General features: G+C 36.8%; 1 protein-coding gene across 1 annotated transcript in view; it reads right to left on the bottom strand.

The window, feature by feature from the left end:
- The window catches only part of tmem63c (transmembrane protein 63C), a 59636-nt gene that overhangs the window by 7184 nt on the left and 36262 nt on the right, over positions 1-16190 (bottom strand). The window contains exons 4-18 of the mRNA XM_016243889.1: positions 12872-12959; positions 12207-12244; positions 10762-10773; positions 10271-10413; positions 8019-8070; positions 7794-7902; positions 6824-6897; positions 6594-6674; positions 6377-6497; positions 6033-6166; positions 3801-3954; positions 3549-3655; positions 1397-1483; positions 755-820; positions 498-660 (exon numbers count right to left, since the gene is read on the bottom strand). Coding sequence (XP_016099375.1) covers positions 498-660; positions 755-820; positions 1397-1483; positions 3549-3655; positions 3801-3954; positions 6033-6166; positions 6377-6497; positions 6594-6674; positions 6824-6897; positions 7794-7902; positions 8019-8070; positions 10271-10413; positions 10762-10773; positions 12207-12244; positions 12872-12959 — 1429 coding nt within the window. The remainder of the gene's footprint in view (positions 1-497; positions 661-754; positions 821-1396; positions 1484-3548; positions 3656-3800; positions 3955-6032; positions 6167-6376; positions 6498-6593; positions 6675-6823; positions 6898-7793; positions 7903-8018; positions 8071-10270; positions 10414-10761; positions 10774-12206; positions 12245-12871; positions 12960-16190) is intronic.

Below are 16190 nucleotides of genomic sequence, written 5' to 3'. Positions count from 1 at the left end.
GGGGTGTCTAGACAATTACAATATATACTTTATTACTATACATATTAGTATAATTTTTACATATACATACTACATACAATAATGTTTACATTTTATTTATATATTTTTTTTAAAGAAATTAATACTTTTATTCAGCAAGTTTGTATTTGATTGATCAAAAGTGACAGTCAAGACTTTTACATTGGTACAAAAAAATCTATTTCAAATAAATGCTGTTGTTTTTAGCTTATCTATTTATCATGGTTTCCAAAACAATATTAAGTTCCACAACTGCTTTCAACCTTTATAACAAGAAATGTTCAAGCGAATTTGCATATTAAAATAATTTCTGAAGGACACTGAAGACTTAAGTAATAGCTGCTGAAAATTCAGCTTTGCCATCACAGGGATAAAACAACAAGAGTTATATTTAAATTGTAATAATTTACTGTTTTTGCTATTTTATCAAATAAACGAAGCCTTTAGCCATAAGAGACTTCAATCATGGACTCACTCACTCTTTTAACGTGGATGCGCTCAGCTTTAGATTTGGTAAAGCAAAGGCGAAGAGAGTACACCAGTAGAGCAGGAATACGCAAAAGCTCCATGACCGTTCCGATCAGACTGGACGTGATCACGTAGTTCACAAAAAAAGCTCCGTTATCAGGCAAAAACACACATCTGAGGGAAAACAAAGTGGTTGTAGGTCTCAACAAACTATGCATCTAAATAAATTAACCAACATCTGTAGAGTTCAGCAACAGTGAGAACTTACTGAAACTTTACATCTGTTTCATCCAGGAAGTGGATGTCAAAGAGCCACCTGAAGAACAAATCCAAGCTGGGGAGCAGACAAGAAGATATATAATGTATAATACTGTACATTATATATACAGTGGCTAAGTATGTATGACGTCAGTTCTCCTCACAGGTGTAGTTCATCGCATTAACTAAGAAAATGTTCCACTGATGTTTGCCAGCCACAAAGTGTCTGGATACTTATTGATAGCCTATTTCTATTGTTTTATGCTGTGTGAGTTAAAACATATGCTTGCTATAAATTCAATATGTTTTTAAAATGAGGTTCATAAAAAATGATTTTTCTATTATAGACATGTTTTTAGGTTTAGGTTTAGTTGATGTATCTGTCTGGGGATTGTAAAAAAGAAAATAGCCTCATTAAAAGACTACAAAAACAAACAAACAAACAAACAAAAAAAATTATATATATAGACATAAGTAGGACATCCTTGTTTATCATTGACCCACATACATATAGTACTGTATATAAAAATTTTTTTAATTCTGAGACAAAATTACATGTTTCACAAAATTGACATGTTGACAAAATGACATGCTTTTATCGACATGTTATTACAGTGTATAATTAAAGTATTTCAGATTATAGGATGTTTACCTGGATAGACCCAGTGATGGTAGAATGATTACCATGAAGACAAGCAGTAGAAAGCATTTATGCATGGTGACCTGATTCTCACTGGACCTGAAAGAGACACACATTACAAGAAAATTCAAATGATTACAACTGAACCAAACAACTAGAATAAATATATTAAATATACATATTTTACTATTCCGTTCCTTTTTCACACCAGTTTTTCTTCTAGACAGACTGTTTGTGGTTAAAGTCAACATAAAACCGTGTTGGCAACCCAATTAAGTGACGCATTTCATAGTAAAAAAAGGGAAATGTATTAAGTTAATACCAAAATTTGATTTTATGTTGACTTGTGTATATTAATCATCAGTGTTTCCACTGTAAATACAACAGATACGCAAGTGCTGCAGGTTCTGCAGTTGCGCAATATACATGAGGGTTTGATCCACATGAACTATAATGTGACTCTGTGAAAGACGCCGCCAGTGTGCATATGATTATTCCCTTGTTGTGATCACTATGACAACAAGCCTGGAGAGGCAAGCAGAGAGTGCAAGAGAGAGGGACACCATGTAAACGTGTTGTGCATAGGCGGGTGGGAGACTGGGTTGGGGGCTGTACAGCAGTTATGCAATATGTTTGTGTGCTGATATGAACATGTTTATGCAATAGATTTCAGCCGCACTGCAAATACAACTTCCAACAGCACAAACTTACACTGGTCATTGGGACACCATATTTCTGCTAAACATCATATGACTGTGTATGTGTATGATTGTGGTTTGTATAGGTTGATTAAAGGGATCATTCACCCAAAAATGAAAATTCTATCATCATTTACTTACAATCAAGCGGTTCCAAACCTGTATGATTTATTTTGATGCTTAAATGTCTTTTTTTCCATACAGTGGAAGTCAATGTGAACCAAAACATTCTTCTCTTCTGTTTAGCAGAAGAAAGAAATGCATCTAGGCTTGGAATGACATTAGGGTGAGTAAATAATGACAGAATTTTAATTTCAATGAACAATCCCTTAAATGTATGCGTGTATCCCTTTAATACAGGAGCGCTGGTGTCCTGCAGAGTTTAGCTTCAACCCTAATTAAACACACCTGAACCAGCTAATCAAGCTCTTACTAGGCATAGAAACTTCCAGTCAGGTGTGTTGAAGCAAGTTGGAGCTAAACTCTGCAGGACACCCGCCCTCCAGGACTGAGTTTGGACAGCCCTGCTTTAATAAATGTGTATGTGTGAGGAATGTTGGGACAGCATTAGGAAGGGGAGAAAGGAATTTAGGCCTAAGCTGCTTCATGAATTTATTATTTGTGTGTGTGTGTGCAATGTTCAGTTATGAATCAAGCAACACCTTCCCCAAATTCTCATTAACACAATGCAAGAAAATCACACGATTTTAATGTAAACAATAATATATTTCCTAACTTAAAAGGTATTTCATGCATTTTGGTAGTATTTGTACTGCCTTTAATTTATGTCAATTTAAATGTAAAACTATATTAAAGAGAAAAAATGAAATATGAAAAAATGAGTATTTTAAGTAAACTCTTTTTAACATTCTAAAAACCCTAAAAAGAAAAATTCCTGAAAAATGTATCACAGTTTCCACAAAAAAATATTAAGTAGCAGAAGTGTTTGCTGATAATAATAGGATAAGAATAAGAAATGTTTCTTGAGCACCAAATCATCATGATTTCTGAAGAATCATGTGACACTGAAGACTGAAGTAATAGCTGCTGAAAATTCAGCTTTGCCATCACAGGAATAAATTGCATTTTAAAATATATTAACAACAATATTTTAAGAATATGTATTTTTATTTTTACTGTATCTTGATCAAATAAATGCAGCATTTGTGAGTATAAGAGACTTCTTTAAAATAAATAAATAAATAAAATCTTACCAAACCCAAGTTTTCAAATGGTATTGTATAATCCAGATCAAATCAAATCAAAATCATGTTGGAACAACAGGAACATTTTATTGTGTTAATAACACAATTATTTAATTGTAATAATTATAGTTACAATTTTAATCAGTGCAAATCAGTCACTTTAATGTATAATGGAGTAAATAGACCTCCCTGTCATAGTTCTCTCACATTTATACACAGAATAAAAGAGTTTAAAGTCAGATGGTGGAAACGGCATCATACCTGGTCCAGTGGCACTCAAAGAAAGATGAATAGTACACAATGAAGGGCAGGAGAATGGAAAAGGCCCACAGGAGCAGGGTGGGGAAGAACTGGGTAATTACTGGGTTCTAGACAGTAGAAGACAGTAAAAGATCGAATTCAAAACATTCAACTTCCGAAAACAACACAAAAAAGCACTTTCAGTTTTACTTTACATTCTAATGTGGCGTAATACAGCAGGACAGTTATAAAACTGCTTTGATGGTCACTGACCCTTAAGCTTTCAACTGGCCGAGTGACGTTGAACTTGTCCATAGTGTTTACGATGATAGCAGGGGTTGTGAGAAAGAAGAGCAAGAAGAAAAGCAGAATGTTGAGCAGGACGCAGCGGAGCCACCAGCGAGAACCGCACACTGACAGATTTTCCCTGGACGAACACAGGCACCAATCAACACAACAAGGTCTTAACTACAGTTACAGAACAGACAGTGTGTGCTCTCTACGAGAATACGTGGGATGTTCAGCTACTATCACATAAATAGGAAGAGAAAAAAAAACCCAGCCTAAGGTGGTTACACTCTTAAAAATAAAGGTGCTTCAAAAGGTTCTTCAAGCGATGCAATAGAAGAACCATTTTTGGTTCCACAAAGAACCATTCAGTCAAAGGTTCTTTAAAGAACCATCTCTTTCTTACCTTTTTATAATCTGAAGAACCTTCTTTCACCACAAAGAACCCTTTGTGAAACAGAAAGGTTCTTCAGATGTTAAAGGTTCTTTATGGAACCCTTTAGACAAAAAGGTTTGTGAACCTTCGTGAAGCGCCTTTATTTTTAAGAATGTAGCTGGACTCTAAAACTGACCAAACTGGTGTTCAGCTGGTTTAGCTAGTCGGCAATTTGGTCTTCCAGATCAAAAGTGCCCCAAATCCTTCTAAAACCAGCAAAAGTGTTGGAAATCCCTCTGAAACAAGCTTATTTATTGATTTATTTTTTTAACAGGGACAGAACATTGGTGACTAAGGGAAAGTTTCTACTCTTAGCCCTGTAAAGCCTGACATACAGTATGAAATAATAGTCCAAAAATATATATTTTTAAAAGGAATCTAAAAATATATGTTTTTGAGTATCATATTTTATACATCAGGCTTTTACAGCTCATATAGTATGATACAGGAAAATATGAAGCTCAAGGAGAAAAAAAACCCACCTACGTTTTATTCAGAGGGCCAAATGGAGCAAAAACATGAAATTTGATGCAGTTGCTTATATTTATAAGGTCATAAAGCAATATGAAATTCTGACAGCTTATCATTTAAGTCAATCAATTCAACCTGAATTTTTTGAATTCTACTAAAATACCTTTTACTCATAAAAGCATAAAAAACAGTGATATATATACAGTGGGTACGGAAAGTATTCAGACCCCCTTACATTTTTCACTCTTTGTTATATTGCAGCCATTTGCTAAAATCATTTAAGTAAAAATGTTTTCCTCATTAATGTACACACAGCACCCCATATTGACAGAAAAACACAGAATTGTTGACATTTTTGCAGATTTATTAAAAAAGAAAAACTGAAATATCACATGGTCCTAAGTATTCAGACCCTTTGCTGTGACACTCATATATTTAACTCAGGTGCTGTCCATTTCTTCTGATCATCCTTGAGATGGTTCTACACCTTCATTTGAGTCCAGCTGTGTTTGATTATACTGATTGGACTTGAAACTACTTAGGAAAGCCACACACCTGTCTATATAAGACCTTACAGCTCACAGTGCATGTCAGAGCAAATGAGAATCATAAATACCTTTCAAAAGTAATTTTCCAAAATTGCTAAACCATTTACTCTATAAATGCAGTGGTACAAAACATAGAAGTCTCGGGCTACACTGAACTGGAAAATATTCACACTTCAATAAATTGTTTTAATAAGAAGCAAACATGCTACAACATTAGAGCTTATATCCATAAACTGGACATTCAATGAAGGGACAGATCTCCCTTATTTTTAGACGTTTTGAAGATGAACAAAAATCGTATGGGTTTGGAACGAGTAAATGATGTCAAGTTTTGCCTTCTTTTTCCTGCTAATTAGCTCAGGATCTATCTATACTTACTACCGGATATTTTTCAAACTTATTGTTTAAACTTAAGAATGACATAAAAAAGCTGTAATATCATACAGTGTCAAACTGCTTATAATTTCAGCTTTGGTAATATTGTGTGTATATATACATATATTTTTTTTTAACGTATGGTTTTTCTAATAGAACAATATTCTGCTATAATAATATTAATATATGTTGGATTATTGAACTTATAAACTATGGTTTCCCAAACTAGTGTTCATGAGTTGATGAAAAGCTGATGAAAACAACAACAACAACAACAACAAAACAGGCAATTAAATATGAATTCCTAGCTTACATCATCTCTTGACAGACGATGCTGATATTCAGTAATGTAACCTCAATAATCAGCCATTTATCCACAAGACTTACACTGCAGTCATTCTCTCATCTCTGAAGGTAACAAAGGCAATGCCCAGCCTCTTCATAGAGATACGGTTCTTCTCTGCATTAAACTCATCTGTCAGTTTCTCCTCCAGTTCACTGTAATACTGCTCTGCATCCACCTGACAAAAAGACAATGACATAAAACATGAGAGATGAGTATCACATCTCCTTGCAGAGCACTTCATGACTGACAGTTGGTGTATAGTGGTCTCCAGTGGCCAACATGAGGAGGTGCAGTACCAGCCACACGGCCATTCAATAGGTATACAATTTGTGCACACAAATATATCAATTCTGACAACTATAATGAGTGTGTGAGGGACATTTACCTGTTCAAAGCCACATATATCACAGCAGAAGATCTGTGCACAGGGGTGAGTCTTTATCATGATCCTGCCTTCCTTCTGAGCTTTGGTTGTGAAGTACAGCCTTCCTTTCATTGCTTTTCGCCTGATATATAGTTTTAATATGGTTTAATTATTTAATTATGCATTATTTGTGAGACTCAGCTCTATGACATGCAAGAGATATGCAAACGCAAATGACCTTTCTGAGTCCAGCTTCATTAGTTTTTGTACATCAAAGCAGAACCGGATGTCTGTGACGGTGCAGCTAGGGTAGGCTTCACTGTTTGGAGATAGAAGAGACATTGGCTTTTAAATAAGTGAAAAATGAATACCCTCAGTTGTGTTGACATTTAATATCTGATATGCCGAAGTATGGAGATCAAGCACTAGTTGTAATCTGTGGATAACAGATCTGTGCTCTTTACTCACTGCAGGTGTTTGGTGATCAGGCTCAGATCAGAGATTTCTCTGGGAACTGAAGTTATCATTAGAGTTCTGGCCACCTGCAGTAATAATAAATCAAAGTTGTTGTTTTTTTCTGAGTGGTGAACACTACACATTAAAAAAAAATAAAGGTTCTTTCTTTGCATATATGGTTCCATGAAGAAGCTTTAAAATTCAGGGAAACTTTTAAGTGCACAAAAGGTTATTTATTGTTGAAAAAGGTTTTTAAAAAGGACTTCACACTAAGAAAAAATGTGTTTTTAATGCAATATATATATATATATATATATATACAGTATATATATATACTGTAAAGTAATTATACATCATATCATATTATGGCAGTATATTTCATTTTAATTGTGATTTTAAATAAAATAAAAAGATAAAAAAATAAATAAAACAAACAGACAGACAGACAGACAGACAGACAGACAGACAGACAGACAGACAGACAGACAAATAAAATAAAATAAAATAAAATAATAAAATATAAAATAAAATAAAATAAAATAAAATATAATATAATATAATAATAAAATAAAATAAAATAAAATAAAATAAAATACTCATTATCCAGACAGGCTGATTTCCATTATTGTATTACCTTATAGAGAATCTAATGAGAATCACTAAGAATAATGAGAATTGCAAACAAACAAACATTAAACATCTGAATGCATTGATGAAATAAGAAATATGCTTAACTGTAATGAAAGCACATCACAATCCCCCCCAAAATCTAATGGCTTTATATATTTATATAAAAATAAAATATATATATATTTTTCAAATTCTAAATTATATGCAAATATAAAACAATAAAGCATATTGTAGACCTGAACATTTTTCATGAGATGCACTCAGTCGGCTTGCAAGCACTGTTGAAAGCAATGCCACTTATGGACCAGAAATGAGGTGCAATAACACATGAACATGATTACAGCTCACCAACCTTCTCGTCTTCTCTGTATTCCAGTCGTGAGGAATGATGGGCCATGCACAGTACTGTGATCACAAAATACAGCAGAGCAAAGATGCTGTGCAGCCACAGAAATGCATTCCTAATGCACAAAGAAAAGAGAGTTATTAAAATCGTGCCAACAACTTCATAAATATGTACATACTCAACAAGGTCATGCTTTTCAGGTCTACATTCATCATAAAAAAACAAACTTACTGTGCAGGAACATTAACCACTGTTGTTCGGCCGAAATTCTGTGGGCTATCTCCTGAAAAGCATAGAAATACACAACTTGTGTAACATTTCATGCACTTCTCACATACCAGTGTCAAAAAATAAAAGTCTGAAAGTAATTTGAGGCCTGTGTGGTACAGTGCAAACTGAATGTGGAATAAAAAAAAAAACCTCTCTACACCCTAATCATTACGCTTTGGGTTTGGATGCTATGACAAATTTGTGAATGTGCCAGTTTATTTCACAAATACAGTGTCAAATGGTTGCATAGAGATGAGAGTAAGCGTCAAAACCCCCACCCTGTTTTAACCAGCTGGCCCCCGAAACTGCACCACAAACTGGTCTACCACACATCCACATTGAACGCTTTTAGAGAGCCACAGTAAACTTCTGCCACCAAGGTCGTATAAAAGTTATATGAAAAGCTTAGTGCAGGTCTGAAAACAACAAGAGGTAAAGCCGGTGGCTTTTCACAATGCTCTTCTTGTGGCGTGGACAGTCAAGGCCATTCTCATATTTAACTTGGCCCTTCTAACCCTGCATCGTGCAACCCAACCATCTCCAAACACTGTAGGGTGGTCTGAATTATGCTTTTCCACACGTCCACTAATGGAGGGTTAAGACTGAGCGCTTCTACATCTTCAAGAGCTTTCCCAGGCTTTTCCTAGAGTCATTCATCGACAGGCCCACACGGAATCTGCATCCGCAAACCCATACACAAATGTTACACATTCTCCCAGCTTTGTGCCTTATTGTAGAACTCTCAGCAACATTTAATGCATTTTAGCATGCTAAAATACATTCTGCAGATTTCTCCAATTCCCTCAGAAAATGCACATTGCCGTCAAAAGTTTGGGGTGGTTCAGACTCATTGTTTTTGTCTCTTATGTTTACCAAAAACACAATACAAACATATACTGATATAATGAAGTATTATTAGGATTTAAAATAACTGTTTTCTATTTTGATACATTTTAAAATGTAGTTTATTCCTGTGACGGCAAAGCTGAATTTTCAGCATCCTTACCCCAGTCTCCAGTGTCACATGATCTGCCAGAAATCATTGTAATATGCTGATTTGGTGCTCAAGACACGTTTCTTCTTATTATTAAAGTAGAAAACAGTTATATTTTTCTGGACACCAGGCTTCAGGATTCTTTGAGGAATAGAAAGTTCAAAAGAGCAGCATTTATTCAAAATACAGTAGACGTCTTACTGACCTCAAACCTTTGAACAGTAGTGCATTTATGAAACAAAAACTCTGCACAAGCTGACTTACTGTCACTTTAAAATAATAATAATAATAATAATTTAATTATGGCCTATTATTAGACAATTTATGGAGAAAGTGAGGAGGAAAATTATTTATTGGGAGATTGTCACATACTGTGGATCAATATGCTTGTCGCACATGCATTAACCAGTAAGCCACGGCTGACACAAAAGATTTTGGGGACAAAAAACATTTTTTCAAATGTTAAGATATTTTTGCACAAAACTGTATTTAAAATAACGATTTAAAAAAGTGAAAGGGACGTGACATGTGGCCAAGTATGGTGACCCGTGCTTGGAATTAGTGCTCTGCATTTATCCCATCCAAAGTGCACACACACAGCAGTGAACACACACACCGTGAACACACACCAGGAGCAGTGAGCAGCCATTTATGCTGCGGCGCCCGGGGAGCAGTTGGGGGTTCGGTGCCTTGCTCAAGGGCACCTCAGTCGTGGTACTGAAGGTGGGAGAGAGAGCCGTACATTCACTCCCCCCACCTACAATCTCTGCCGGTACGAGATGTACCCCTCTTGCTGAATTAAACATTTCACATAATAATAACAATGTGACAAAGATTATTTAAAGTCTTAAAAAGTCTTATTTAAAGGTTTTAAGAAAGTATTTAATTTTTACATTTTATTTTCCTTTTAGAATGTGCTTTAGATAAATTTCAGAGTAAGCCATCCATGCATTTTTAGCATTTCAAGAGAGTCATTTCTTTCTAAGAGTGAAACTCTAATACTCTAACAATCTGTCAAAACTAATTCATGAGATTAAAAAGTCTTTTTTAGGTGCAAGCACACTGATGAATTAAGATGTAGTGTTGATGTAATGTTGTTTTAAAGTTTAATGCCTTTTCCTGGATACCAAACGTGTTGTGTCTGTTGTCATGAATCCTTTATGGCTGAGCATTACTAGAGCAAACAGTAACCAAGCAGTTATGGATCTGGTGGAGGTACCTAGGAGGTTTCCAGAGAGGTTGACAGGCAAGATGATGGTGAGCGACAGCAAACACACCACCATCATGAGCAGGATAATGTGACGCTGGAAAGACAGGTACGTGATCGCGTCAATGCCACATTTACTGCGGATCTCTTCATCCCTATGGGGAAAAAAAGCCTTTATTAAGTAAATATTTACAATTGCATTTTTTTTCATTTGGCAGACACTTTTATCCAAACCAATTTATGTTGCATCAGTATACAGGTCAACAACTTAATGCACATTTTTTAAATCTTATCCATTTGTTTATACAAAAATACAAACAACATGCAATTAAAACATACAAATCATTAAATAAAAATCTTTTTTAACCTTCAAATGTCCTAATATTGAAATGAAGATGTCAACAACTTAATGCACATTTTTTAAATCTTATTCATTTGTTTATACAACAATACAAACAACATGCAATTCAAACATACAAATCATTTAAAAAAAATAAATTTACCCTTCAAATGTCCTAATATTGCAATGAAGATAAAAGCCAAGCAATTAAGAAAGAAAGAAAGAAAGAAAGAAAACAAACACTATTTTGGATTTTGGCATTTTCTGTTATTGTGGTTCAACCAACATGCAGAAACAAAACAAAACAAAAAGACTCTCTTAACAAGCTCAATAAATCTCTTAAAATATCAGATCATATGTCCTTTTTACAAAGGTTTATAAAAAGATTTATTTCAGGTTGTAAAATGTCATGTGGTGCAACTCTCTAAAAAGTACAGATATTTATGAATTAATAATTTTTTACACTGAAAAATATATTTACATTTTTTGGAAAATAACTCTCACATGGTAAATGTGCTCATAATTTTATTACTTGATGGTTACTGTACATTACATGACATTTTATAGTCAGTAAATTGAAACTTTTCTTGAAAATCAGAGTACTATTCTAATGTTTGCAGTCAGTATGCAGGTCTTTTTAACTTTCTATTCATCAAAGAATCCTGAAAAAATGTATCATCATTTGCACAAAAGTTATAATAAAAAATATATCTTTAGCACCAAATCAGCATATCAAAATGATTTCTGAAGGATCATGTGGCACTGAAGACTGAGTAATGGCTGCTGAAAATTCAGCTTTTCCAAATTATATTTTGCAGTGTTTCAAAATAGAAAGCAGTTGTTTTAAATTGTAATCATATTTCACAAAATGACTGTTTTCACTGTATTTTTGGTGAGCATTAAACATTTAGAAATCTTACCGACCCCAAACTTTTGAATGGTAGTGTATATTCAAGTTTTTCAAAACCACATGAAACCAACATGAAAACGAACATGTCACATGTTTTAAAACTAGATTTTTTTCTTTCCTTGTAAAAGATTTTTATTTTAATTTTTTAATCGAGGACATATTATTGACCCATGTGCATTCTCTAAGAATCAAACCTATGACTTTTGTTTTGCTAGATCTGCACTAGTTAGCAGACACAGTCATTGAGAGTTTTCAATGTGTTTCCAATGAATTATTGGCTTCGGTCAACAATATATGTGTGGTGGCCTTTTTAAAAGACCACACATACACGAGGGCATTGGGGGCTTTTATGATTACAAGGAGCCCTCATACACACAAAAACACAAACACACACTCACACCCCTCCAGCCTCACCTCACACAGAGCGAGGAACTCTCAGTTTTTAAGCTTTTAAGGGAACCAGCTAAATATGGCACCAACATGCCATTCTAGTCGTCCAAATAACATCTCTGCAACCGTGGAGACAGACTAGAGGCTGGTTTACAGTTCTGAAAGGCTTTAGAGCATGCCCAGACGTTAGATGTGCTGGTAAAGTGCCCGGTCTACCTTCACCCTGTGTTTTCCCTTCTTAATGAGATATAACATGAGCAAACAGGACACTGGTTGATGACATCACCAGGCACTTCTTGCACACTTACTTCATGTGGTACAGAGATGTGAGCCAGGAACAGAAGCCCTATAAAGAGAGGGAGGGAAGACGACGGTGTCATAAAAAGGTCTGGCATATAAAAAAGAGCGCGTCTGGCTAGCTTAGCATCTGTCAGAATCATTTGTCCTTTAAGTGAACACGGATAGCGTAACAAGTGGAAAAAGCCATGCAAATGCATGCAATATCTTTAACGTGGCTGTGATGTCTTGAACCGTCATTGGAAATAAAATAAAAGGAGACAGAGTGAGGTCAGAATATAAACGGACAGATAGTGTGCATAAAAGAAAATAGCGTCTAAGTGCACAGGCTCTTTTATATGACATTGGCTCTGGGGCGACGCGCCGTAACAGCGGCTGACTAATCCCCGTCGACAGATTGAACTTTATTTTTGCCTCTGTATGTCTTTAGGTTTCAGCAGTAGTAAATTCGCATCACCGTGAAGATGATAGTGACATTAAACCCCAATCTATTAGTTGTACTCATGCTTTTATTCCTTTCTAAGCAGAGGTGTTGTTGATAATGACAAGGCCCAGTGGGTTTTCTCACTGCCAAATGTGGTAAATTCAAGCAAAGATCTTGTTTCTGCATGATCAAACATTTCTTAAATGTGTTTGATGCTTTTATTTCTTTGTCTCTTTTACAAAAGGTTCTCACCATGTCCTTGGTCTCTGAGTCTGATGGGCTGGATTCTGATGGGGTTTTCTCTTTCTCACTTTGTTCTCCATAGAATAGTGATGTCAAGCTACAGAACAAAGACAAACAATAAAACTGACAGGTAAAAAAAAAAACACAAAAAAACTGAAAATTCTAAAACTGAAATAAAATTTGCATGTAGGATTATATGCAGACTAGGGCTAGTTATCACATTATCAATAGCCTATAATAAATTTTAAATGTAGAAGATGGCTTTTGAATTTAGATTTAGATTTCAAACAATTGAGTGTGTGTGTGTGTGTGTGTGTGTGTGTGTGTGTGTTAAATTAACTGTATCTTTTTCTTGGGCAATTGTGGAAAATATTCACCCATGTAGGATTATATGCAGACTAGGGCTAGTTATCACATTATCAATAGCCTATAATAAATTTTAAATGTAGAAGATGGCTTTTGAATTTAGATTTAGATTTCAAACAATTGAGTGTGTGTGTGTGTGTGTGTGTGTGTGTGTGTTAAATTAACTGTATCTTTTTCTTGGGCAATTGTGGAAAATATTCAATGGGTTTTCTGTAGCCTAGAGATTAAGAGAAACATTTAATCATATTAATAACCTTTAATGGCTTTTCAGCAAATAAATAAAGAGTAAAAAACTGAAACACAAAATGCAAAATGCAACATTCAAAACATTGTTTTGCTCATTTAATTTAATTAATTCTATAATACATGATAACTTGCCACTACCTGACATTTACCTTCATCCTGAACATATCAGTTAAAATCTACCTTCATTATAAAGTAAGCTTGAATGCATCTCATTGTGGTTTTACACTTGTTAATATGTGTAACACGTTAGATTAGGAAACACTATTCAGTATTAACTAGATGCTTATTAGCATGCATATTACTAGCATATTGGCTGTTTATTAGTACTTATAAAGCACATAATTATTCTGCATGACCATATTCTAGGTCCCTTAACCCAAACATAACTACTACAACAACTACCTTACTTACTATCAATAAGCAGCAAATTAGGATTCCCTTTCATGGGAACTTCGAACTGCGTCCTCTAGGGGTCACTATGGAGAACGCCTCGTCGTGACCCGTGTCTGAAGCATACATTGAAAAAACACCAACAACACGTTGGCCGGCGACAGCCATGACGTCACTACCGATGCGACTATAGTATAAATAGGCACCGTGAGAACACATCATCCTCTTCTTCGTCTTCATTGACTGTTTTGTTTGAAGCGTGCATTTTTGTGGTAAGAGCGATCTCTATTCATATCATTATGGCGAGCACTAGCAAAGCGTTTAAAGGATGTGTGCATCCGTGTTGTTGTTTAACATCTGATGACATACACGATCTATGCGTTATTTGTTTGGGCGAATAGCACGCACGCGATGTCTCCGAGGGGGCAATCGGCATGCACTGTGAGCGTTTTTCCAATGAAAAAGCTCCACTCTCTTTTGTCTCTCTTTTCGAGGAAAGAGGGGCAGCCATCTGCTTCCCCGCGATTCAGAACCCACTGCTGCTGAGGCACGGAGGAGAATGAGCTCGTGGGGATCGCAAGTGGATCTGGCCGATGAGTTTGAAGAGGGGTTTTCCCTCTCGCGATCGTCGGCTGTGGACGAGAGTGAGCCGCTGGAGGATGATATTATTTCATTAACATTGTCTGATCCAGGGGCCAGTGCTCTGCTGGGTTCGGCCCAGAAAAAGCAGGAAATGTCTGAGGAGGGCAAAGAAGCTGAGGCTGAGCCTTCCCAATCCTCCTGCCCTGCATATGATGAGCTTTTAAAAGTTATGGATCGCTCCTCGGCGAGGCTTTACTTGCCGTGAAGCAGGCAAAGAAAGTGACGTCGCGTTATTGACGTCGTTATTTTTTCTGGCCATAACCCTCCAGCTCAGGTGAGCCTTCCTTTCTTCCTGTTTTCCATACAGAGATTGAGAAGGAATGGAGAGGCCGGTTTTTCCTCACGCATCCATCGATTCCAGCATACTAGTTATGCCAACATCGAGGCGATGCGCAAAAGCGGTTATGAGAAGATGCCTCTATAGAGAGAGCTGGCCAGCTATCTCTCTATGGGTGAGACGTCCTCTTTTAAGACTCCCTCCTTGACATCTCCCTCTAATGCCAGGGCATACGCAGCAGCAGCAGGTTTCGTTGCACACGATGGTGATGCTCCAAGCATATCAGGCTGACCTGCTGAAAGACCTGGATAAAGGAGGTCCAGGTCTGAGCCAGAACAACCAAGGGGTCCTGGCCCATCTCGGTTTGAGGATCAGAGACGAGCACAGAAGGCTAGTATTGCGGCTCGCGCTCCTCCCCCACCTGCGGGTGGGGTAGGAAGAATCGCAGGTCAAAGGAAGGTAGGTAAAAGACCAAAGGGATGTGATCCAGACAGGGGTTCAACGCTTTTGTCTGGATCAGAGTGATACCTCAGTATCTACTCATTTCCTTCGGGGGTCTTATACCTGCCCTTATCTTCCCCTTCCTAATTCCCCTGTAACCACCATCTCGCCACCTGACCGAGGTTAGGTGGGAATTTCCTGCATTACAGTCTCCTATGCTGGACCTATGATGTTTGGTTGGTTCTATGGCTTCATAGTGACCACCTTACTGATGGTCCGGACCAGAGGCTTCTTCGGACAGGGCTCCGACGCGGGAACCATGGCTAGGTCGCTCTGAGGGGCCTCCCGATCACCAGGATATCCCCTCTTGCTGAGGGATCGAGCGGGAAGTATAGGTGGCATTTACGAGAACCTTCTTGTGTAATGCTGTCTCAGGCAGTGCTCCCCTCACCTTAGAGGGTTGTATTTGAGCTTGCCTCTCCCGTTTGGCTCAGTACTTCCGGGTATCTGTGAGCAGATGCTTGGAAAACTCTTTAATCCATACAATGGTAAGCGCACACATATAAACATTGCGCACTTTCTAAAAATCCACATAAGTGGTAAGTGTGCATGTTATGCTTTGCGCACTTTCTAAAATCCACATAGGTGGTAAGTGTGCACGTTATGCTTTGCCCACTTTCTAAAATGTACATAAGTGGTAAGTGTGCACGTTACGCTTTGCCCACTTTTCTGAAATCCTGTATGGTAAGGGTTACGCGTTATTAGCCTCGTTCCCTTTCTCTGAGTTGGTTTAGACCCCGGTACCTTGGGTTGCACTCAACTAAGTGTGTCTCTGTCGACACACGCTGGAAGCATCACTCCCCTCACCATTCAGGGTTATTGTGAGCATGGTGTTTTCTTTCGAGTGTTTAATTCTCTCTGAGGAGTTGGATTCCTCGCTCCATGGGCGGTTCTCGTGGTAGTGCT

Source organism: Sinocyclocheilus grahami, unplaced genomic scaffold (genome assembly GCF_001515645.1).
Source record: "Sinocyclocheilus grahami isolate Dianchi unplaced genomic scaffold, SAMN03320097.WGS_v1.1 scaffold704.1, whole genome shotgun sequence".
NCBI lineage: Eukaryota > Metazoa > Chordata > Actinopteri > Cypriniformes > Cyprinidae > Sinocyclocheilus > Sinocyclocheilus grahami.
Note: the sequence above shows the minus strand (reverse complement) of the source record. Positions and strands in the feature narration are given on the sequence as shown.